This window comes from Schistocerca cancellata, chromosome 1 (genome assembly GCF_023864275.1).
Source record: "Schistocerca cancellata isolate TAMUIC-IGC-003103 chromosome 1, iqSchCanc2.1, whole genome shotgun sequence".
In the NCBI taxonomy this organism is placed as follows: Eukaryota; Metazoa; Arthropoda; class Insecta; order Orthoptera; family Acrididae; genus Schistocerca; species Schistocerca cancellata.
In genome coordinates this window covers 331,993,695-332,018,827 of record NC_064626.1, presented here as the reverse complement: position 1 = coordinate 332,018,827, position 25,133 = coordinate 331,993,695, and the positions used below count along the sequence as shown (strand labels likewise).

At 41.5% G+C, this 25,133-nt stretch overlaps 1 protein-coding gene across 2 annotated transcripts in view; it reads left to right on the top strand.

Annotated features, from left to right (window-relative positions):
- Window positions 1-25,133, top strand: part of LOC126173278 (GDP-mannose 4,6 dehydratase) — an 86,937-nt gene that overhangs the window by 18,535 nt on the left and 43,269 nt on the right. For both annotated transcript variants that reach the window (XM_049920945.1, XM_049920944.1), the window contains exons 2-5: window positions 21,680-21,922; window positions 22,011-22,203; window positions 22,284-22,516; window positions 23,038-23,253. In XM_049920945.1, the coding sequence (XP_049776902.1) occupies window positions 21,815-21,922; window positions 22,011-22,203; window positions 22,284-22,516; window positions 23,038-23,253 (750 nt within the window). In that variant the 5' untranslated portion in view covers window positions 21,680-21,814. The remainder of the gene's footprint in view (window positions 1-21,679; window positions 21,923-22,010; window positions 22,204-22,283; window positions 22,517-23,037; window positions 23,254-25,133) is intronic.

Here is a 25,133-nt window from a genome sequence, read left to right as displayed (position 1 = left end):
GTGCCTGGATTGCCACTTCTGAAGTGGTTGAGGAGCAGCGAACCACATATGGGAATCGGGAATAAGCATCAATGACAATGAGCCAAAAGCCATTGAAAAACGGGCCCGCAAAATCGATGTGAACACGTTCCCGTGCTTGGGTTTGCTGGCGGCCATGAAGAGAACGCTGCCCTGGGAGATGCCTGTTGGCTCGCACACTGGGAACAGGCATGTTGGCTCGCACACTGGGAACAGGCGGCCACCAAGTGCTCAATTTCTCTGTCAATACCGGGCCAGTACACATGTCTGCGAGCCAAGGTTTTAGTACGGGAAACACCCCAGTGCCCCGCATGTAATAACGAGAGGACCTCCCTTCGTAAACTTGCAGGAATAACCACACGAGGAGCTGTATCATCGGTAGCCAGAAGGAGAACTCCTTCCAAGACCGAGAGGCGGTCTCGTAGAATAAAATAATTACGAAGAGGGTCCGAGGCCCGGCCCGGAGGGCGGGATGACCACCCCTGCTGAATGAGACGAACTACTTGCCGGAGAACCGGGTCTGCTGCCGTTTCCCTGGAGACTCGAGAACTAGTGATCGGGAAGCCATCAACCGCTTGGCGGGATGCCACATCCAAATGAAAACACATAATCTCCTCTCGATCGAACGTAGGATCCGGGCCCACTGGAAGACGGGAAAGAGCGTTGGCGTTGGCATGCTGTCCTGTAGGGCGAAAATGAATGTCATAATGGTACTTAGAGCGGAACAAGGCCCAGCGCTGTAGTCTGTGGGCCACCCTATCCGGAATCTGAGAGGCAGGGCCAAAATAACGATTTTAACGGCTTATGGTCAGTGATTAACTGAAACTTCGTGCCATACAAGAAAGGGTGAAACTTGGTAACAGCATAGACAATGGCCAAAGCCTCTTTTTCCACCTGGGAGTAATGGGCCTGCGCGGGACTAAGTGTTTTAGACGCAAACGCCAGTGGTTGCTTGGAACCATCTGCGTTGCGATGGGCCAGGACCGCCCCCACCTCATCCTGCGAAGCATCTGTAGCCAGGACCAACGGCTTATGGGGATTTTCGAAAAATATTGGCCTCCCGCCACGGCGGAGAACAATTCATCAGCACGAGGCAAAGGATAAGTGTCCACCACCAATTGGGAATTAATGGTGTCCTTGAAATCGCCACAAAGACGTAATTTTCCCGAGGGCTTCCTTACAATAACGAGGGGCGAAGCCCACTCACTGGGAGAAATGGGAAGAACGACCCCTGGGGCTGTCAGCCGGTCTAGCTCTTCCTGTACCTGAGGGCGGTGAGCCAAGGGGATCTGCCTCGCGCGTAGAAAACGCGGGCGAGCCGACGCCTTCAACGTTAAGTGAGCTTCAAAATCTGAAACACGCCCCAGGCCCTCCTCAAAAATATCTGGAAAGTCTGAGATCAAAGATTCCAATGATTGATAGGGAACGTCTTCGGAGACCAACTGTATGGTGTCAGCGATAGAAAAACCGAAAGCTTGAAAGGCATCCAGGCCAAAAAGGTTAGCGGAGCTCGCATCACTGACAACAATAAAAGTAATAGGCCGAGTGACTGATTTGTAAGTCACGTCGGTAGTGAATTGACCCAGTAGGGGAATGAACTGTTTACCATAACCGCGTAGATGCAGGTAAACTGGCGCCAACGGGGGCGATCCAAGGTCGGAATAAGTTTGTGCTTTCAACAACGAAACTGCCGCGCCCGTATCTACTTGCAGTTGTAACCGGCGCGACCGAATCGACACCTCGATAAAGAGTTTGCGTGCCGATGCGTCGGGAGCCTGGCTCGATGAAACTTCCTGAATGTCAACGTCCATGTCCTCTGTACCTGCTTCGATTCTTTTGAGGCTGAGCGGCAAACTTTAGCAATGTGACCTTTTTTATTACATTTGTGACAAACGGCCCAACGCTGGGGGCACTCTGACTGATCATGATGTATATAGCACGATGCACAGGACGGCAACAAGGGCCAGCGGTCGGAATTCTGTTTACACGCTGTGCGGGAGCGGCCGTAACGGCTGGATTGTACCGCTCGCACGTCGTCCACCCCGGACACAGTGGACGCGGCCGCGCCGCCCTGAACCGCCGCAACGTCGCACCACGCTTCCAGCTGTTGTCCTGCTGCGTGGGAGACTTCATACGATTGAGCAATGGACAGGACTTCCTCGAGGGAAGGGTCTTCTAACTGCAGGGCCCGTTGCCAGACCTCCCTATCAGGGGCCGAACGAACAATGATGTCGCGTACCATAACGTGGGCATACGACTCTCGCGACTGCTCCGTGACAAAATGACACTTGCGACTAAGACCGTGCAGGGTAGTGGCCCACGCCCGGTAAGACTGATGGGGCTGTTTCTTGCATTGATAGAACTCGACCCTAGCCGCCACAACATGCGTGCGGCGGCGATAATATGAAGACAGCAATGAACACAATGAGTCAAAAGAAAAGGACGAGGGTCCCTGCAACGGCGCTAGCTGCCGCAAAACTTGATACAGCGAGGGAGATATCCAAGACAAGAAGAGAGCACAACATACCTCCACATCGGCAACATGAAACCCCTGGAAATGCTGCCGAAGGTGATGTTCATATGCGTCCCAATCCTCCACCGTCTCGTCATACGGGGGAAAGGGAGGAGGGAACGGCGCTGGAGCAGACGGCGTGGAGAGCAACGCCGGAAGCACTTGTTTCATGGTGGCCATGAGCTCCGTCTGCTGCTCAACCAAAACCCGCACTAAATCCTCCATGCCGTGGAGAAGCTGCGAAACCGGAACAACGACGCAACACGCGAAAGAACGACCCTACTCGTCGCCAATTGTGTAGTAACACTGTTCACGTTTACGTCGCACTTCACTTAGCGTAGACCGGGACTGTGTCCTAGGCATGCCCGATGTTAACTGACTGGGCACGGCCCGTGCTGCCGGAGTTGTTGTTGTTGTTGTTGTTGTTGTTGTTATGCCGGCAGAGGTCGCATCCGAATTCTCGCGTGCCCTCAGGTGGACGGGACTCTACTTGCGGCAACTACCGTCCGTGATGCTCCGTGCCAATGTGCGCCTCCCGCGATCTTTCTGGCGGCTACTGCATACCCTATGTTGAAGCTACAAAAGCTTTCAAAGCTATGCAACCTCCAGTTCTTACTACTTCTTTTGCTTCAGCCCTTAAGACGTCAATTGCCAAAAGTGATGCCTCCACACAAACTCCGACCCCAGATTCAAGTATGAGTACATGCTGTTGTTGGTGCACCTATGGGGGAAACACTCGACTTGAAACAGAAGTCATTTGGAAGCCGTCTGAAATGGGCTTACCATCTAAGCCACGTACCACTGCTCACCAGCAGAAGCCAACTAAGCTGTCCCTGCAACGCAAGCAAGCAAGCAAGCAAGCAAGCAAGCATCACCTCCCATAAGTAAAGGAAAACATCCTTCAAAAAGTAGTTCCAAGTCCGAGAAAGTGGCAGTTAAACCTTCAGATCAGCAAGTTCTCCCTCTCTGATAAGGACTGTGCTCTTGAGGATATGGACTTCCAATTGGAGGAACCGGAGAGCTGAGAACTGGCTAATGTTCCCCCTGACCTCCCTCGTAAATCACTACCTCCGAGATAGGAAAGCAAGAACAACCTTAGCTAAACGATGGCTTCCACAGGGACTTATTCATTGCAGTGGAATTAAAATAGATATTGCTCACACGTGGAAGAATTACAGGAGAAACAATTCTGCCTCTGCTTACAAGAAATGCATCTTAAAGTCATTGACACACCTGCATTATGGGGTTACCATCCATACACGAAGGATGATCTTACTGGAGACAGGGATAAAGGTGGAGGGGCTGTTTTCATTGATGACAGATTCCACTCCTCTCCTGTCCCTCTTACCATGACCACACAAGTAGTTGCCATGAAATTTCTAGCACTCTTTAATATCGCACAGTGTTCTTTGTTTCTTCCACGTAATGATGCTTTGGATGCAGATGTTGTGACAGAACTCGTTTGGGCACTCCCACGCCAATTCCTCCTTGTGGGGGACTTGAGTGGGGCTCCGCTACCACTTGGTCCAGGTGTTGGATGATTGAGCGACTCGTCCATTCTGAGAATATCTGCCTTCTGAACGTGTGTCAGGTGACACTTTTTTCCACAGGTACAGGGTCTTTTTCAGCCACTGACCTTTGCTTTTGTTCCCCAGCTACTGCAGACTCAGTTCTGTGGAAAGTGGCTACAGATTACTATTTTAGTGACCACTTCCCAGTGTGGATCCATTTGCCAACTAGGACGGTGGCCAACATGAGATCATGCAGATGGCTGTTACAAAGTACAGATTGGTTGAAGTACAGTTGGTCGGCTATTTTTGAACTAAAGGATTGTGCACAGGAGACGGAGGCCCATATTACTTGTTAGATCCAACAGGCTGCTGCAGAGTCCATCTCCCAGTGTAGAAACCACTTCAGACAATGGTCTGTACCTTGGTGGAATGACAACTGTCGATTGGCATGGCCAGACCAACAGCTTTGCAAACTTCAGACACTGTCCAACTACAGAAAACCTTCATGCCGTCAGATCTGTGTACGCCCTGAAGCAAAAAGACAGCTCCTCTTTTGTTTCAATCAGATCTGGTTTGATGGACCATATCGTGTGACTTGGAAGGAAGCAATATTAATTCCATTCTGGAAAACAGGCAAGGGCTTTATCACCCCTAACAGTTACTGGAGTGTAGCCCTTACCAGTTGTATGGGGAAGACTCTTGAACACACGGTCAGCTGCCACCTCGTTTGGCTGCTTTAATCCCGAGATTACCTGTGTGCCACACCCAGTGCAGTTTCAGGTGCTACTGTTCCACCCGTGACAACTTAATTCTACTGGAGTTGGTGATGCAGGAGTCCTTCTAATGCTGAAACCATTTGGTTTGTGTGTTTTTTGACCTTAAAAAAGCATATGACACTACTTGGAGATAAAACATCCTTTGCCAGCTTCATGAATGGGGACTATGTCGATGACTGTCACTTCTTATCCAGTCCTTTCTCAAGGACCGACATTTTCGATATCGCATTGGCGATGCCTCGCAACCTTCTACTCTTCCTTTGATCTTAGAACAGCTGACCATTAGAGGGCTGGAAACCTGGGCCACGGCAATTGGTTTTTGGTTCTCACCCGAGAAGACTACATGTGTCAATTTCAGCTGTGCTTGTCCAAGTTTTAACCAATGAGTGCTCACAATGGAGGACAATATTTTATGTTTTCAAGAAACTGTCCATTTTTTTGTGTTTATTATTTACCTCGAAATTGACTTGGTTCCCACACCTGAAATACCTGTGAACAAATGGCTTCCCGTCATTGAATATTTCGAAATGCCTTAGCAGAAAAACGTGGGGAGCTGACAGGTCCAACCTCCTGCAGTTTTACAGAGCATTTGTTCAATCACGCGTAGATTATGGTAGTGTGGTCTATGGGTCAGCCTTAACTTACTTAGAGATGGTAGATGCTGTCCACCATGAGGGCATTTGGATATCGACTGGAGTGTTTCAGACCAGCCCAATTCCAAGTCAGTGTTCAGAGGCTGGTGAACCACCACTCTGGATTCGGCGACATATCCTTTTGGCTCATCAGGCACTGAAAATCTCAGCGTCACCTGTCATTGTCATTTAGTGCATTGGTCCAACCCACCTTTGGATCGGCCCCATGTGACCAAGCCATATGGGATATTTGCTACAGGCTGTCACGAGGATCTGGATCTATCAGGCATCAAAATACACAGCCTGGGATGGAACACATTGCCGCCTTGGTGTCTTCAGAGGCCCAAAGTGATTTTAAGCTTGACACAGTACAAGAAAACTTGTACTCCAGATTATGTTTTTACAACTATGTTTTTGTCCATTTTAAGTACATACCACAGTTTTATCATTGCTTACACTGATGGATCCCAGCAAGAGAATGTCCTCATTGTTCTGCTTTTTCCCTGATAGTTCTTTTACAGTGTGTCTTCTGGAACACTTGGAACTGGAACGATTGGGTACTTGTACGGACGCTGATGACCACAATGTTGAGTGCCCCACAAACCATCATGACCATCATCATCTTCCTGAACAATTTACAAATTGTGATGTGGAATTACATGGCATTATGATGGTACTGGAGAGGATTCAGAGACATCACTGTACAAGGTATCTTGTCTGTTCTGATTTGCTTAGTGCACTGCAAGCACATACCAAATGTATCCAGTAGGCCAGCTGATTCAACTCAACCATGACTCCTTACAGCAGCTCCAACGCCATGGTAACGAGGTGATCTTTCACTGGGTACCTAGCCACATTGGGATACAGGGAAATGGCATGGCTGACAGAGCCACCAAGGAAGCTTGTCGGGGTGGTGCTGTCCATCAATGTCTCATCCTGTTGCACACCATCATCTCATTTTCTGACAGATGCATCATGTGTCAGTGTGAGACTGAATGGTTGCAGGTGACAGAAAACAAACTGGGGTCGCTCAAATTGACCACATAGGCATGGGGGACTTTGTCAGTCTCACCACTGGAAGGAGGTTCTGAATCGGACATAGCCCGTTAACACATGGCTTCCTCCTTCGGCGGGAGGATGCACCACTCTGTGAAGTTTGTGGTGTCATTTTCAGTTCAGCATATTTTAGCAACGCGTGTCATATATATGTTCTGATATTAGAGTGACCCTCAGTCTCAGTTGAGATCTGCCCATCATTCTTGCAGATACTGATTCCAGTGTTACAAGAGTGGTGAAATTTTGTGAACTGTGAGGCCTCATCCATAAATTGGTGGGGAAGGGTAGCAGACTTTACTACATTACCAACTGCTCCGCCTGGGGGGACAGCATTCATCCCCGCCCATGAGATTGGCTTGCTGACTTCTTGCCAGGGCACTGATGATGACCTTGATGTTCAGTGCCCCTCACCTCAAATCATCCATACACACCCAAATGGCAACTTACTAAGGCTGACTGGAGGATTTACTCCTCCGTGGTGACCTACAGCGAACATTTCCCCAGTTGTGATGACTAGGTGGAATATCTTACAAATGTTATCCTTACTGCTGCATACTGTTCCATTCCTTGTAATTCCTCTTCACCACGCTGTCCTGGTCCCTTGGTGGACTGAGGCGTGCCGTGACACAAATCCCATGTGGAGACATGCTCTCCACATTTTTAACCATCATCCTATGATGGCAAACTGCATTCATTATAAACAGATGCATGCGCAGTGTTGTCACATTCTTCAGGATAGCAAAAAAGCTAGCTGCCTTTCACGCACTAGATCTTTTAACAGTTCCACTCCCTCTTCCATCATGTGGGCCAACATCCGACAGCTCTCTGGGACCAAGATCCATTCCCCAATTTCTGCCCTGACAGTAGCAGACCCTATTGCTATCTACAACACCTTGGGGCGCCATTTTGTGGAGATTTTGAGCTCCTCATACCATCACCCTGCCTTCCTCCATCGGAAACAAGTGGAGGAGGCTCGCCAAACCCTTTTCTCAGGATAGAACCATGAGTGCTACAATGCCGCCTTTACTATGAGGGAGCTAGATCAGGCTCTCACTTCGTCCCGATCCTGCATCCCAGGGACATACGGTGCTCACATTCAGATGTTGCAGCACCTTTCTCTTGTGAGCAAGCACTTTCTGCTTAATACCTACAACCACTTCTGGGCTGAGGGCACATTTTCCAGATGCTGGTGTGAAGCCACTGTCATACCCATACCTAAGCCTGGTAAGGACAAACACTTTCCTTCTAGCTACTGCCCCATTGATCTTACCAGCTGTGTTTGCAAGGCGATGGACTGTATTATTCATGCCCATTTGGTACGGTGGCTTGAGTCTTGCAATTTACTAACTACTGCACAGTGTGGATTTCAAGTGCTCCATTCTGTGGTTGAACACCTCATCACTTTGTGCACCCTTGTCATGAATGGTTTTCTGTGGAAATCCCAGACTGTGGCTGCATTTTTCGATTTGGAGAGAGCCTACTACACCTGCTGAAGGACTGGTATCCTCCATACTCTCCACAAGTGGAGCTTCCATGGCTGCCTGCCCTGTTTCCTTCAAGAATTTTTAAAAGACAGAGTTTTCATGGAACATGTGGGTTCTGCCTTGTCGGACACCTTTATATAGGAAAACGGTATGCCTCAGGGTTGCGACCTGAGTGTCGTCCTCTTTGCTATCGCCATTAACCCTCTAATGGCCTCTCTCCCACTGGGTGTCTTCAGCTCTTGTTGACGATTTTGCCATCTATTGCAGTTCTCCATGGACTTGCCTCATTGTGCGGCGTCTTCAATGATGTCTTGATTGTCTTTACTCAGGAAGCATTGACAATGGCTGTCATTTTTCCACTGACAAAACTGTTTGTATAAATTTCTGGTGGTGCAATTTGTTTCTTCCACTGTCCTTACATCTTGGTCCTGTTGCTCTTTCATTTGTTGAAACTGAAATTTATGGGGCTCATGCTCGATAGGAAACTTTCTTGGTCCTCCCACGTCTTACCTGGCAGAGCGCTGTACACTGTCCCTCAGTGTCCCACATGACCTCAATGGTACTTCCTGGGGTGCAGATCGAACCACCCTCCTCCATTTGTACTGGTTCCTTGTCTGTTCGAAACTTGACTATGGATGTTTTGTTGATGCATCTGCACTTCAGTCCCTCTTACGCCTTCTCAATACTAACCACCTTGATGGCATCCGTTTGGCTGCTGGCGCTTTCTACACTAGCCCGGTTGAGAATTTGTATGCAGAAGCTGCCAAACTACCGCTGTCCTACCGCCATGACTTTCTCCTCAGTGGATATTGAAATACGGCAAATGTTATTCCGGACGAGACACAAATTGAAAATATGATCACTATTTTTTATTTACTTAAATTTGCCATATTTCGTGACAGTACCTTTTCCATTAGACGTTTATACGGCGATATAGTCTTGGCTTCAGTTGTCTAAGTATGATTCCACAATGCATCTTTGTTGGTTGCAGAATTGACGTGGTTCAACGTGTTTCTCTCATTTTGGTGTTTCAAATACAGTTTCTTCAAATGTAGTTTCTTCTTTTTTTAGTTAATACAAAAATAATAGTAACATACTTCAAAATCATTTATGACGGCGACCTTCACATTGTTCTTCCAACAACACCTTGGTCAACACACACCAACAGTTAGCTGCCGACTAGGTACAGTCAAAGACGACTCCAACGTCAAAGATGTTTTACACCACACACAATCTTCCAGTTGTAATCAGTCTCTTTGCTATTCTTCGATACATTTTCTAATAGTAATCAATATGCTTTTACTCTCAAAAACAGAAGTAAATTAACATATAATAAGACAAATTATAATAAATCCTGACAAAAATATAAGAAAACATTTACAATTCGGTATCGACAAATACGGTAAAGAAAATAACATCTCCCAGATCCATTACAACTGCTCCCCAGGGCTTTTGTTGTTATGGACATACACAACAAAATCCCGACCACACTCAGTAATGGATCTGTATTACACAATTAGTACATTAATGATGCAGTCTGATAACCTCTTCCAAATTTGGACTCTTTGAATCTGTGGACTTGTTACTGGCTGTTGTTGCAATGATACTTCCCCATCAATCTCATACACAAAAATGCAAGTAAAGGAATTATTTGACATGACAAATATACATGGTATAAATCATACATGAGAAATATTCTAACATACAACATACAGATTGAAAATAATAGAAAGGCAAAACTCATTTCCCAGAATAAGATTTAAATTTTTTTTATAAATATTAATGTTAATTTCATTATACTTACATATTGTACAGTAAAAATGATACTGGACATATATAGTGTAATGTGTTTTTCTCTATATTTGCCTTATATATATTTTTTTTTAACTCCTGATTTTTTTATATTTTTTTATTAGTCATGGTTTTTTTGTTTTTGTACATTTTTTCCTTATGATTTTCTTTTTAAATTTTTTTAATCATGTTTTTTTTAATATTTTTTTTGTGATTTTCTTCTTTTAGTACAGCTAAAGATACATCAGTATTATCTAAATTTTTTGCAATTATTTATGTACACTTGCCTCTCTACTACAATATTACTATAAGTCACATTCTTGTGAAGAGTACTTTTGCTCTCCACAACATCAGTATAAACAACAATAAACTGCTCATATATCATGAGGCTTTATCTAAAATTGGTTTTGAAACTTATACCTTTGCATGCATGTCCTCACATGCATGCCTTCACCCACAGGGAAGACTTAGCTTCCAAAAATTAGAAAAATTCAGAAATGCTCACTATGGAGACTTTTTTTTGTAAAAAAAGTAAAAATAAATCTTTCTCTCATTTTTTGTTACAACAGTGTTTTTTTTCATCAGTTTCAATTAATATGTGACTTCAAATTATTAATTTATACATGCAAATATACATACTTGGTTGTACAGGCAGTTTTGTTCTAACAAGCGTATTCCAGTGGAGGACTTTTGTTTTAGATGATAATAGGTTATTTCAATTTTGAATTTTTTTTTTTTTTTTTTTTTTTTTTCCCGAAACCACTACTATAGGATATGCCCTGATACTCCTTTCTATTATATTACATCCTTCCATCTTTTTCAGCACTTTCTCAACAGCAGGTCTTTTTGATATTGCAATACTGTATGGTTTTATGAAAAATGGTTCATGAGGTTTTACCTGAAGCTCACACTGATAACCGTTTACCCTACCAGGTATGTCACTGAAAACATCACTGTATTCCCACAGCAGATTTTCTAACTGTTGTTTTTGCTTCCCAGATAAATTTTGTGTTTCTGAAATTTTCAAATTTACTAAATTCCCAAATTCAACTTCATCAGTATCAAATCTATGAGTTTCAATATTCTCCAATCTATTTTCTTTTAGTAAATTGATACTGTCAAAATTTCCAATACTCTGATCACCAAGTGTGTTCACAAAATTTGTCTGAATGTATTCCCTTTCACTAGTTTCTATCAAAAGTTTTCTTCCAACCCAATCAAATGCTGTATTTACTTTTACTATCCAATTCATACCCAAAAGAAAATCCTCATTAAATTCCTGAATTACAAAACATCCATGTGTGAACAATTTGCCTTCAATTAAAAATGTCACTAAAGCCTGGCTTTTTATCAATTTACTGCTCTTCCCAGTAGCACCTTTTATCTTTACCCCAACAACTGGCATTTCAACAAAATCTTTCCCCACTTTCAATTTCTTGCTTAACCTTTCAGATATTCCCGAGATCTCACTTCCTGTATCAATTAAACATTTACCAATCCATGACCCAATTTGAACTTTTATATAAGGACTGCAAAATTGATCACTTTTCTCAGAACCTGTATCCTCATGTAATAAATCACTTTCAATATCCCCAAACCTATACTTATCAGAATCATATGGTATACCTTTATATGTATTATTTGTCACAGTTATAAAATTTGCACAAGATACAAAATTGTCGTTAGTACTCTCTATTATCTCAAATAGCCAAGAATTTTCATCCAAATCACATTGTATACTATTGAAGTACTTATCCTTCAGTTTTTCAAAAATAAAATATCTCATCTTTTTCCACCACTCAGGACATACAGTTTCACATACATTAATAAGCATCTTTCTAAAGTTCTTGTCAAAAGAAATAGTTTCACTGTTCAGCCATATATTCATAAGAAATGTGTGTGTGTCATTAGTATCTGTAAAAGTTTCACTTAGGTTAGTAGTTATACATGTGTCATCGTTATTTGTGTAGTCAGATTCTTTACCAACAACATCTAAATTCACACTTTTACATACACCCAGCTTGTGAGTCTTATTCATCCTGGTAACATCCCTGGGAATTTCTATAATATTCTCACTATTTAATCCATTTTCAACCATGTGTATACCCAACTCCCTATTTAAACTAATGAAACACCTTTCCTCAACATCATCATCATCAATACCATTACTATCATTATCAACTTTATCATCAACATCATTATCATTATACATATTCAAGTCATACACATCCAAATTATCCCCCAAAATATTATTTCCCCTTTCTAAAGGTACCAGATCCCTTTCACCAATATTTTCATTCTCACAGCATGCATTCTCTCTTTCATTCACACACATCTCTGAACTACTACAAATTACATCATCTGACAAAGTGTTGTTCTTTTCTGCCCAAGTGTAAAACTCTGTTAAATTAAATGGATCACAATTACTTTTATCTACTGTATGTTCTTGTGTACTGAAAATTTTATTTTTATCAATATTATTTTCCTCTTGAAATTTCTTCAATAAGTAACAACTAATAACCTCATGTGATAGCTTAGGTTTGGAACTGTCATGTTTGGGTTTATGATACTCACATCCATTGGTCCTTTCATCATGCTCACCTTCTGCCTCAACCTTGCGGACCTTCAAGGGGGGCGTCTACTCGTTTTTTGTTTCCTGAATTACAACTGGTTCCTGTTTGAACTGCTGATTGTGGTTCTGCCAATGTCTCTGATCAACATTTCTGTTCCCATTCCTATGCCAAACATTACCCGATTGTCGGTAGTTTCTATTGTACTGATCTCTATCAAAATTTCTGTGATTTTGATCCCTAAAGTGTTCTCTATTTTGTTGATTATTACCGCGAAAATCATGTTCTTGCTTTGGATAAAAATTATGGTCCTTCTTTTGAAAATTGTTATATCCCCCTGAATTTTGACTGTTATTTCTGCAAAAATGTTGTTCCTGTTTTGGATAAAAATTATGGTCCTTCTTCTGAAAATTGTTATATCCCCCTGAATTTTGACTGACACCATGATAATTGTTTTGTTCCCTTTTTTGAAAGTTATCATTTCCCCAATTTTGACCGTTACCTTTCTGAGTAAACCCACTGTGTGTTCTTGTTGTTACCCTATCCAACTTTTCAATATAATTGAGAAACTGCTCTACATTACTATCAGGACAATGAACTAAACTCAGCTGCATTGCTGATGGCAATCTTCTCTTCAAGGTATCAATTTTGATCAAGTCATCCAAAGGTTTTGTTAAATGAATAAGTTTTTGAAGTTCACTTTTGCAAAATTGTTTCATGCTCCCATCTGATTCTCTATAGTTTTGCCCATTCAAAAATTCACTTTTGATTCTAGTTTGTTTAAGATCATCCCAAAAATTTTCCAGAAATTTTGATTCAAATTCTGAAAATGTCATCCCCATAGTTACAATCTGGTTTGCCCAAGTCAAAGCTTTCCCTTCCAAGAATTTTTTCACAAATTTAATTTTCATATCATCTGGTGAGTGAGGTAAAAAGCAATCCTTACAATACAGCATAAAATCAACGGGATGTAAGGGTCCATCTACCGAAAAGTGCTTCACTGGAATATTAGATACAAGATTACATGTGTTGACATTGTAATTTTTGCTTTGAAATTCAATGTTAAAACTTTCAATTTTTTCGCTAAGTTCTTTGACAGATTTTTTGTTTTCTAAATCATTGCATTTTACTTTTTCTTCTAGAGTAACCAAACGATTGTCAGTTTTTTGTTCTACATTTTTTACTAAAACTTTCGTGTTCTCATCCAAATTTTTAATTTCCCCTTTAATGTCATTAAAATCAATTAAATTTATTTCCCTATCTGCCAGTAACTCATTTTTTATAGTATTAATTTCACCGCTCAATTTAGCATCAATTTAATTTACTTTTGCTTCCACAGATTCAATTTTTTCCTCGGCATTACCAACTCTGTTCGAAAGATCACCCACTTGGGTATTGACTGCTTGGACTTGCAACAAAATGTTATCAATTTTTTCATCCCAGTAAGTCTTATTGTCGTCAAGTGTTTGTTTAATTTCTTTCGTGAAATTTACAAGAAAACTTTTTAAATCAAACTTATCGGTTCTTTCACTTTCATTTGACCTGTCCTGATGTTCGAAGTCTGTTAAATTACTACTTTCTACTTTAGGCACAATACTCTCGAAAATCTCATAAGTCATTGTGAAGAACAAAAATTTATACACAACAATACAGAACAAGATAAAAAGATTGTTTTAACAAAATACGATGGTTTCGTGACTTATCTGGAACACTCTTCTACTGTTGCAAAACCACGTTTTCCATCTATGTGATTGTTGACCAAAATTCTTGAAGTATTTTCTTCAGTCGAAAATTATATTTCTTGCCGAAACATTTCTTCTCCAAAACTTTTACTTCCCGATGAGCACAAACACTGTAACACACATTCTGAAGAAACTGGTATTAACACACAAAGTTTTCTTCCTCGTAGCACTGTTGAAAATCTCGTGAACACAACATCCCGGCTGCTGAGCCCCCAGTTGAAATGTTGCAAATTTAATATCCCGGCTGAGACACAGGTTGTAATATTGCAAAATGTTTTCCCGGACGAGACACAAGTTGAAATACGGCTAACTGTTATCCCGGCTGACGCCCACAATTGAAATGCGGCAATGACACAAGTTGAAAATATGCTCACTATTTTTTTATTTACTTAAATTTGCCATATTTCGTGACAGTACCTTTTCCATTAGACGTTTATACGGCGATATAGTCTTGGCTTCAGTTGTCTAAGTATGATTCCACAATGCATCTTTGTTGGTTGCAGAATTGACGTGGTTCAACGTGTTTCTCTCATTTTGGTGTTTCAAATACAGTTTCTTCAAATGTAGTTTCTTCTTTTTTTAGTTAATACAAAAATAATAGTAACATACTTCAAAATCATTTATGACGGCGACCTTCACATTGTTCTTCCAACAACACCATGGTCAACACACACCAACAGTTAGCTGCCGACTAGGTACAGTCAAAGACGACTCCAACGTCAAAGATGTTTTACACCACACACAATCTTCCAGTTGTAATCAGTCTCTTTGCTATTCTTCGATACATTTTCTAATAGTAATCAATATGCTTTTACTCTCAAAAACAGAAGTAAATTAACATATAATAAGACAAATTATAATAAATCCTGACAAAAATATAAGAAAACATTTACAATTCGGTATCGACAAATACGGTAAAGAAAATAACATCTCCCAGATCCATTACAATATGCATACCGTCTGCCATGTGTGGCCACTCATCCTATGCCTCATTCTTCGATAACTCCTTTGATCGCCAGTATGGGGCATGTCCCTCTTCTCTGTTACCTCCTGGTTACCTTTTGGCTCTTGATCCAGCAGCTTAACTTCATGCTACCTGCAACTTTACTGGTGGGTTTGAATCCTCCACCACCTTGGCTTCGTGCTGTGGCCTGTGTTCATGTTGGCCTTCATTCACTTCCTAAGGACACTACTCTAGCCTATCTCTATTGCTTTCACTTTCATGACCTTTACATGGAATTTCACGATAAACTTTGTGTACACCGATGGCTTGCAGACTGACCATGGTGTTGGGTGTGCCTTCCTCATTGGTGCCAACATTTTTTGTATTGGCTTCCAGAAAACTGCTTAGTATTTACAGCAGAGCTCTTCGCTCTGTATCAGGCCATGCAGTACATCCAGTGGCATGGGCTTTTCCATTGTGTCATCTTCTCTCAGACTCTCTCAGCACCCTTCAAAGCCTCTGTGTGCTGCACTCCATCCATTCCTTAGTGCAACGGGTCCAGGAAAGATGTCACTTGCTCGCTCTTGATGGAACCACGGTGATATTTATGTAGGTTCCTGGTCATGTTAGTTTGACAGGAAACGAGGCCATTGATGTTGCTACCAAGGCTGCAGTCCTTGTACCTCAGTCCACTAGTTCTTATATTCCCTCCAATGATCTCCATGTTGCCGTCTGTCAGCAGATGGTGTCACTTTGGTATCACCACTGGTCCTCCCTTTATGGGAACAAGCTCCGGGTTATTAGGCCTCTCCCAGCAGCTTGGATTACCTCCTCTTGACCCTCTGGGCATGAGGAGATCATTTTAACTAGGTTGTTTATTGGGCACAGTCTCTTTAGCCATTGCCATTTGTTGAGTGGTGCTCCCCCACTACTTCGTGCACATTGCACCCAACTTTGACTGTCCACTATTTCCTTATGGGATGCCCTTTTTTTAATCACTTACATTTTACATTCCCATTTGTGTTTGCCGTCTGAGTTATCGGCAGTTTTAGTGAATGACACATAGGCTGTTGACTGCGTTTTACTTTTTATACATCATAGCAATACGGCGAAGGCCATTTAATTTCTTGTTCTGGACCTCCATTTCTCTATGGTGTATTTTATAGATGTTTCTCCATCTCCCTATTTTTAGCTGTCTTCTCTTCCTCCGATTGTGATTGGCATGTAGTCATTTCTAATTCCTTTCTTTGTCTTCATGTTCTACAATTTTGACATGGGCATGTGTGACACTAATTGTTTTTGTGCCCTAAAACAAAACAAACAAACAACCTTATCCCCTTCAAAATACTCTCCATTACAATTAATACATTTATCCCACCAGCGCTTCCACCATTTGAAACTTTTTTTTGTAGCCATCTTTAGAGATGGCTGACAGCTCCTTCCTTGTTTTTTTCTTGAGTTCTTTAGTGTTGTCAAATCAGTGTCCTTTCATGCCCCCTTTGATGTGTGGAAATAAGAAAAAGGTGCACGGGGCAGCGGAACCGTGCTATTTTTAGCTAAAAACTGTCTAACAGAGATGGCTGTGTGTACAGGTGCATTGTCATGGTGGAAGAACTGGTCTCCTGTCTGCCACCAATTGGGTATTTTTTGACGAACACTGTTGCACAATCTCTGGCAGTTGGTCAATTTTCTGTTGATGGTCTGTGAGCACAAGCTCTTGAATTTTTTTCAATATGTTTGTCGATTCGGGCAGTTGATGGATGTCCAGAATGAGGTTTCTCATCAGTTGACATGTCGCCATTTTTATAGCGAGCAAACCACTGTACACTTGAGTTTTTCCCATAGTGTCATCTTGGTAAGGTATTTTCAACATTAAAACAGTTGCAGCAGCATTTTTACTGAGTAGAAAAGAAAATTCCACAGCTGCCTGTTGTTCACTTAAATCTGCCATCATAAAAACAAAACAAGAACAAAACAGCCCTAGCAATAACAGTCACTAGAGATGAACACAATAAGCCAGGTTAAAAATACTGGTGGCACTGAACTGGGGGTGAGTTTCGCTATTCACCCCTAGCAGCAGAAATGCATACTACACAAGCTCCGCCCATGGCATTGTTATTCCGTTTTTTTTTTTTTTTTTTTTTTTTTTTACTGTCTTGTGTGTTATGCTGCAGTCAGCTTGCACCCTCAGTACAACAGTGCACCATGATGTCACCAAAATGGTTTTAAGAACACACCACAGTCATGAGAATGCTTGAATCCACTCTTTTACCTCTCTGATTAACTGATCTGCAACCTGTTGACTATGAAGCATAGTTAGAATACAATCAACTAACGTTTGTGAACCTTGGGTCCAGTTTTCACCAGTTTCTGACTTGTGGGCAGTGATTAATTGATCATACATCACAATAACTTTTGAATACTTCTTATATCTTGTGGAGTATAATCAGGAAGCATCGGTATTTTCATTAAAGTGAAAGTGAAAACTGTGCACTACTGGATAGTAGGCCCATCTATGAGTCAGTTGCTGATGACTCACACTGCATACAGCATTCAGGTAGTTCTTTATATGCAGCTTGCCTGCGTGTACATCTCCTCGGGTTTTATGCAATATAAAAAGAGATTTATTTCTAGTATGCAAGGAAAAAATTGTTAAATGTTAAGGATGTAATATATGATATGAGATGTTTTAAAGTGAAAAGAATCATTATAGCTGATGGGCAATCTATTCTAAAGTTAAGGGTTCTAATCTTTGATTTTCTGATGCCTAATACTGCCTTGTGAAGATTTGGTTGTAGCTTATTTCTAATTTAGTTTATACTAATAGCAGTCACATAAATTTATGTTTTTTCTCATTCCAGTAGGTTATAATTAAGGTGGAGCTACTCACAGAGGCTCATTGTGGGATATGATCATTGCATGACAGTGAAACTTCATAGATATTCTGTGTTAAAGCAGAACAGATTTATGCTGGAAAAAATAATTCCAGTTTTGGACACCAGTTGCAGATCTGGCATTGTGAATGCAGGACAGACATACAGAAATATTTCCAAATGTAATGGATTAGGAACAAGACATAGGTAGAAGGCAGTGAGAAAGGCAAAATGTTGATTTCATTATTAACCACTGCTTGAACAATTTATTCAATATGAGCACCAGAGACATCAGTGAAATGCTGCATTCATAAAATGATGTGATAGGCTGTTGCTCGCAGTAGTTCTGGTGGAATCCAAGCAACATTTTCCTGTATACTGGCCTGGTAAACATGTTCTTTTAGCTATCCCCAGAACCAGAAGTCACATGGATTGAGATCAGGTGATCTGGGAGGCCATGCATCTAAACAATCTCTGGAGATAATGTGTTTATGGAAGGTGGCATTAAGGAGATCTTTCAGTGGGTGAGCAACATGAAGTGTTGTATGAAAATAGTGGTGTCCACACAGTTGCACTCTTCCAAAGCAGAAATGACATGCTATACAAGAAGGTTCCGATGACCTGCAGACATTATGGTGTACTGACTGGCCCTGTTGGTGTAATGTCTTCAAAGAAGGACAGTGACATATGGTGAGTGCAGTGGCTCTTCTTGCTTAACATGTGGTTTGACAATACCTCAGATTTGGCAGTTCTATGTATGCACTGCACCCTGCAGAGTAAAATGTGGCTGGTCATTCTGTAGAATGTTGCCCAGCAACATGTTATCAACTCTGATCTGTGCCAAAACCAAAGAGTAAATTTAGAGTATGCTACTGATCATGAGATTTCAGTTGCCGCATTGTTTGGATCTTGTATGGGTACCCCAAAAATTTCCATGCTGTTGATCATGAGGTGAACAAATCTTGTGACCACTGCACAAGCACTAGCACTACCCAGGCTACATGCTGCTTGGCCAGTTACAGCAACAGCAACCTCGTCAATAACTTCCAGCAGGATAGGACATCTTTCTCTTCCAGGTGCCACACCAAGCTCACTTGTGTTTTCAAATTTCATTATAATCTTCTTTAACCCATTTAAAGCGTTGGGCCTCTCCTCAGACCTTTCAGCTGGAGATTCTCTCTCAGTGTAGTGCTGCAATTCACATAAAACAGGTTCACCAACAGCACGTGGTCTCTCTTGTTGGTACATGTACTGTTCACACAGATTATGGCTTGTCAAATGACTGTGGATGTCATACCATCAAACAAGCAGTGTACACTACCAGATCTGCGCCTGGTGGCCAAATTGAAACTAATTTTCCAGAATGAGATTTTCACTCTGCAGCGGAGTGTGCGCTGATATGAAACTTCCTGGCAGATTAAAACTGTGTGCCCGACCGAGACTCGAACTCGGGACCTTTGCCTTTCGCGGGCAAGCGAAACTAATTTGTTTTCCAGCATAAATCTGTTCTGCATTAATGCATTAGCACATCTACCAAGCTGCATTGTAATACAATAATTGTAGCCCATTCTGGATCTCAGTGAATAGTTGGTATATGTCATAATTTTTGATTCAAGTTTTCACTTGATTATTAAGTTGGAGGAAGGGATGATGTCTGCTGAAACCATTACAAAAGTAACTTACTCTGCATAAACCACTACTAAAAGAAAATATTTAGTTTATACACAATCGGAGCAAAAGTGTCAAGACACAATTGTGCAATGAGGAATTGACCTCAAGATGTTATGAAAGCTGGACCTGGCAGTGTAAAAGGAGGCAGGGAGTATTGTGTTGTCAGTAGAGAAGCAGTAACAGCAGAATATGTTGGTCAGGAGAGCTCAGTGACTGAACGTCACTGGACATTACATGAGTATCAAATCCATCAGGGGCATTTCAATTCTTCTAAAACTATCCAAGTCGACTATTGGCGATATAATTGTCATGGAAGCACAAAGGAACAGCCACAGCTAAATCAAGACCAGATAGATCTTGCATACTTATGGGGAGGTCCTGTTGTGCATTGTGAGGGATGGTTGTAAAAAATCACATGAAATCAAGAGAATGACTCACTCATGAGATCCAAAGTGCTACCAGCAGTCCAGATAGCATAGTGACTGTGCCTAGGGAATTACAAAGAATGGTATACTATAGTACTCTACCAGCTTCTAATAAGCCACACATTTCTGTAGTCAGTCCTAAGCGTTACTTAGGAAGTGTAAAGAGCAGTGCCACTGAACAGAGGATCATCAGAAATGAGTGGTCTGAAGTGATGAATCATGCTGTACCATATCGCAATCCAATGGAAGGGTTTGGAGTTGGTGTATGTGTGGAGAATTTTGACTGGCATAACATGTAGTGCTGCCAATGAGATAAGGTGGAGGTAGTGTTATGGTATGGGGGTGCTTTTTGTGGGTAGGGTGTGACCCCCTTACTGTACTTAAGGATGCTAAATGTGGAAGGATATGAACACATTTTGCAGCACAGTGTATTGTTTACCACTGAGTAAAAGTTCAGAGATGATGATTGTTTGTATCAGCTTGTAAATGCACCTTGTCATAAAACAGCATCTGTGAGGCAATGGTTTGCAGAGAATAACATTCCTGAGTTGATTGGCCTGCCCAGTGTCCTGATCTGAATGCAATGGAACACAGGTAAGTACGAATGTCTGCTTTGCTCCAGACCCCAGTGCCCAACAGCACTACATTCTCTGCCTTTGACTCTTGAGGAAAAATGGTCTGCATGCCCCCACAGACATTGAGACACCTCCTTGAAAGTTCCATCAGCAGAGCTCAAACTATCATAAAGGCAAATGGTATGTCCAAAAATGAGTGTCTGGATACTTTCGATCAGGTGTGTATTTATTAGAGATTATACAGGGTGTCCCATGAACAGTGGTCAATATTCAGAGGTAAGACAGGAAAGATCAATCAGAGCAAAAAAGGCCAATAAACATCAACTCAAAAATGCATATCATCTTAAGAGCTCTGAGCACTTGTTCATCTTTGCTACTGTGAGCACACCTCTTCTATTGAACATGTGCTGACAACTCTTAACATATCCATTTTAGAGCCCATGTTTTCTTATTTTGTACCTTACTATCTCTGCCCAAAAAATGGAAAGCAAAGAGCTTGAAGTAGGAGAGGTTTCACAGAACTGAAGATGTGGTAGTTCTCATAGTTCTTAAGGTATGCATTGTAGAGGCTATGATTAGTAGCCTTTTTTGCTTCACTCAGTTGTTTCTGTCATATCCGTGAGTACAATTAGTGCAGTGTCTGTATAGTTAGATTCAAATGTCCTTCAGACATGTATTGAACTAGACAGGCACTGTTAAATACAGACACTGCACTAACTGTATTTCATGCAAAAGCAAGGCAAACTGACAAGAAAAACATTCTCTCCTAATGCAGGAGAGAATTGTGGAATGTAGATACTGTGACATATGGAAGCTTGGTTCGAAAGTGTGCACGAATAATCAAAATGATTAAGACAACTCCTCACAATAAGTGGGAAAACTGGGTTCAGATCCTGGTCCGGCACAAATTTTCATGTGTCTGTAGTAAACCATGCAGCTAATGTAATATCATATTTGCAGTTTGCAAAAACATTTCATATCCTTGAATACTGAATTCCTCATAGGTCACCCTGTATTTGTGATCCTTATTATTATATAATATTCTGATGCTCTTCATATTCCATTTTATTCATAGTTTTTAAGGATTGTTTTATTTGTAGGATGGGTCATACCTTGCTGAATTTCTGCTTGCCAAGAATTATGAAGTACATGGGATTATTCGTCGGGCAAGTACGTTCAATACTGCCCGAATACAACATTTGTATGCAGATCCAAAGTCTCACAAACAAGGAAAAATGAAATTACATTATGGAGATATGACTGATAGCAGTTGCCTTGTGAAAATAATTAGTTCTGTGAGACCAAGTGAAATCTATAACCTAGCTGCACAGAGTCATGTGAAGGTACTTTACTAATACAAACTGTGTTTTGTGAATTGAGAACATGTATGTGCTTTTTTAATGAGCTTACAGACTTGTTATTTTTCTCCAGGTCTCATTTGATCTGAGTGAGTACACAGCTGAAGTTGATGCTTTAGGAACTTTACGTCTTCTTGATGCAATCCGGACATGTGGGTTAGAAAAGGCTGTCAGGTTTTATCAGGCTTCAACTTCAGAACTTTATGGAAAGGTACATGAAATTCCACAAAAAGAAACAACACCTTTTTATCCTAGATCTCCATATGGTAAGTTCTTGAGTGGTTTGTGTTATTTGATGTAAATTCTTAGCTCAACAATGTCAGCTGACGTCATCTTATGTTCCCAGCTTGTGCTAAGCTGTATGGCTACTGGATTGTTGTGAACTACAGGGAAGCTTATAAAATGTTTGCATGTAATGGCATATTGTTCAATCATGAGAGCCCGAGAAGAGGTGAAAATTTTGTGACAAGAAAAATTACACGTTCAGTTGCAAAAATTCATCTTGGGCAGATGGAGTGTGTTGAACTGGGAAATCTTGATTCAAAGAGAGATTGGGGCCATGCGAAAGATTATGTGGAGGTAAGCTTTACATTAGTTGCCAGATCACCATCAGTCTTCTGCCCTAGGGTGGGTCTTCACATGCAGCTCTCCTTGCAGTCCTGTCATTTGCTACCCTCTTAGTTTTCTCATAATTGCTTTCTATCCTTATACTATCCACCATCTTGTATCTCCTTCTTCTTCTTCTTCTTCTTCTTCTTCTTCTTCTTCCTCTGTTCAACATTCCTTCCACAGCACCCGTTGGTAAACAATCTCTTCTCATCCAGTGTCCAAGTTGGTTGTGTTTCCTCTTCCTTCTAGTTCCTTCCTCCCAGTTGCCATATATACCTACTGAGAATTGTTGCAAAAATGTAAAATGTGTCTAATGGGTGCTGTAATAGTATACAAATTTTCCTTAAGTTTCTAGGATGCATTTGACTTAAATCTTACTGATTTGTTGCAACTCTTTGTAATGAGAGGAACTTGTATTGATTTAAGAAGTGTGTTACTAGTCTTTCATTTTTCACAGTTCATTATATTTCTGTGTTTGACACTTTTTACAGGCTATGTGGCTTATGTTACAACAAAATGAACCCGAGGACTATGTAATTGCTACTGGGGAGACACACAGTGTCAGAGAATTTGTAGAAGCTGCTTTCAATCATGTTGGTAAAGAAATTGCTTGGGAAGGAAAAGGAGAAAATGAAGTTGGCCGCGAGAAGGACACTGGTGTTATAAGAGTAAAAGTTAATCCAAAATACTTCCGCCCTACAGAAGTGGTAAGTCAACACTTTTGAATGTTGCATTTTAACCACATTTCCACCAGTACTTTGACTTCCTTTCATTGTTCCCTGAAATATGGGACATTCTTACCACCATTCGTAGTCAGTGAAATATCCTAGACCATTCTTATGTGATTCGGAACCCCCCCCCCCCCTCCCACCATGCCACATTTGTCATATCCCTCTCTCAAGTGCAAGACCTGCCCTAGCTAGTACATCATAGTTCAGTCCCATCACAAGTACATCTTACCTAAACAGAGGCAAGACTATCTATGGAAGTCGTTCAGTCATATAGCAACACTGCATTAACTTAGTCATGCACTCATTCTGTTCTGTAGCTTCCATCAAGAGAGGAGAAGCTTCAGGCATACATTAAAAAAAGACAAGTGAATCATAAAAATTTAATCTCTATGCTGCATTAACAGTGAACTATGCGATACAACTTAATACTATATTCTTATGCCCCTAAATTTGACCTAGTAAAATAGTGTGTTACTACTTTCAGAGCAACTGCTGCTTCCCTATTTTTATTAAATAGCTGCTGCTTACAAGTTTGTAGCTTAATATGTACTTGATTACATTGGTAGTTTTTCAAAGAAAATAGTTAATTTGTATACTCGTGTAAACAAAGAAGCCTATTTACTATAAACTACTACCTGTCATGCAGCTTTACAATGAAGGTATCAGCTTACCATATAACTAACAAAAATTTATATTCCTCCAATCTAGGACTGATTGAGACATTTTTTTAAATTTTCTATTAAATTGATTGGAATTCCCAATTTCTTCAGAATGAGATTTTCACTCTGCAGCGGAGTGTGCGCTGATATGAAACTTCCTGGCAGATTAAAACTGTGTGCCCGACCGAGACTCGAACTCGGGACCACAGTTTTAATCTGCCAGGAAGTTTCATATCAGCGCACACTCCGCTGCAGAGTGAAAATCTCATTCTGGAAACATCCCCCAGGCTGTGGCTAAGCCATGTCTCCGCAATATCCTTTCTTTCAGGAGTGCTAGTTCTGCAAGTTTCGCAGGAGAGCTTCTGTAAAGTTTGGAAGGTAGGAGGCGAGGTACTGGCAGAAGTAAAGCTGTGAGTACCGGGCGTGAGTCGTGCTTCGGTAGCTCAGTTGGTAGAGCACTTGCCCGCGAAAGGCATAGGTCCCGAGTTCGAGTCTCGGTCGGGCACACAGTTTTAATCTGCCAGGAAGTTTCATCCCAATTTCTTGCTTCATCCTATGTGAGAACTTTTTGAATGTGTTTGCAGCAGAGGATAATTCCGCCCTGCATCCTAGGCAAATCTACAAAGGAAAAAAAGCCTGTATTGTGACTGTGTAAAATGTGGTTTAGCTGATATTTACTTTTATTATCAGCAACAGTAACATTTGCATAGCCTGCTATGTGGACACAATCCAGCTGTCCAACCAAACAAATGGCCTTGTCAGGCTGTAACCAAGAGCAAAGTTGATAACCATGTAGCAGAGTTTGTTACTGAACATGTGATAAGTTGCAACAACTGCTTCACAACCTACTCTGTCTGAATCATCTCTCCCTTTCTCCACTAATGGCAACTTATCTGAATTGCATGGATAAGAATTGTCCTTACAACACATTCTGTGTTTCCCTGGATTCAGTCTTTGCTAGTCTGTCTTCCACACCCACCTCCACTCATGTCCTCATATCCCCACATTCACTTCATTAATCTGCACCTACACTGTTCTCTCCACTGTCTCCCTCATCCTCTGTTCTGTTGTTCTATCTGATCTCCCCCAAACGTACTCCATCACATCATCATTTTGTGACCCATGTAACATCCTCCACCTTTGTCAGGGAGGGATTTCTGGTGCCACATTATATGCCCCTCCGCCCCCACCCCCCTC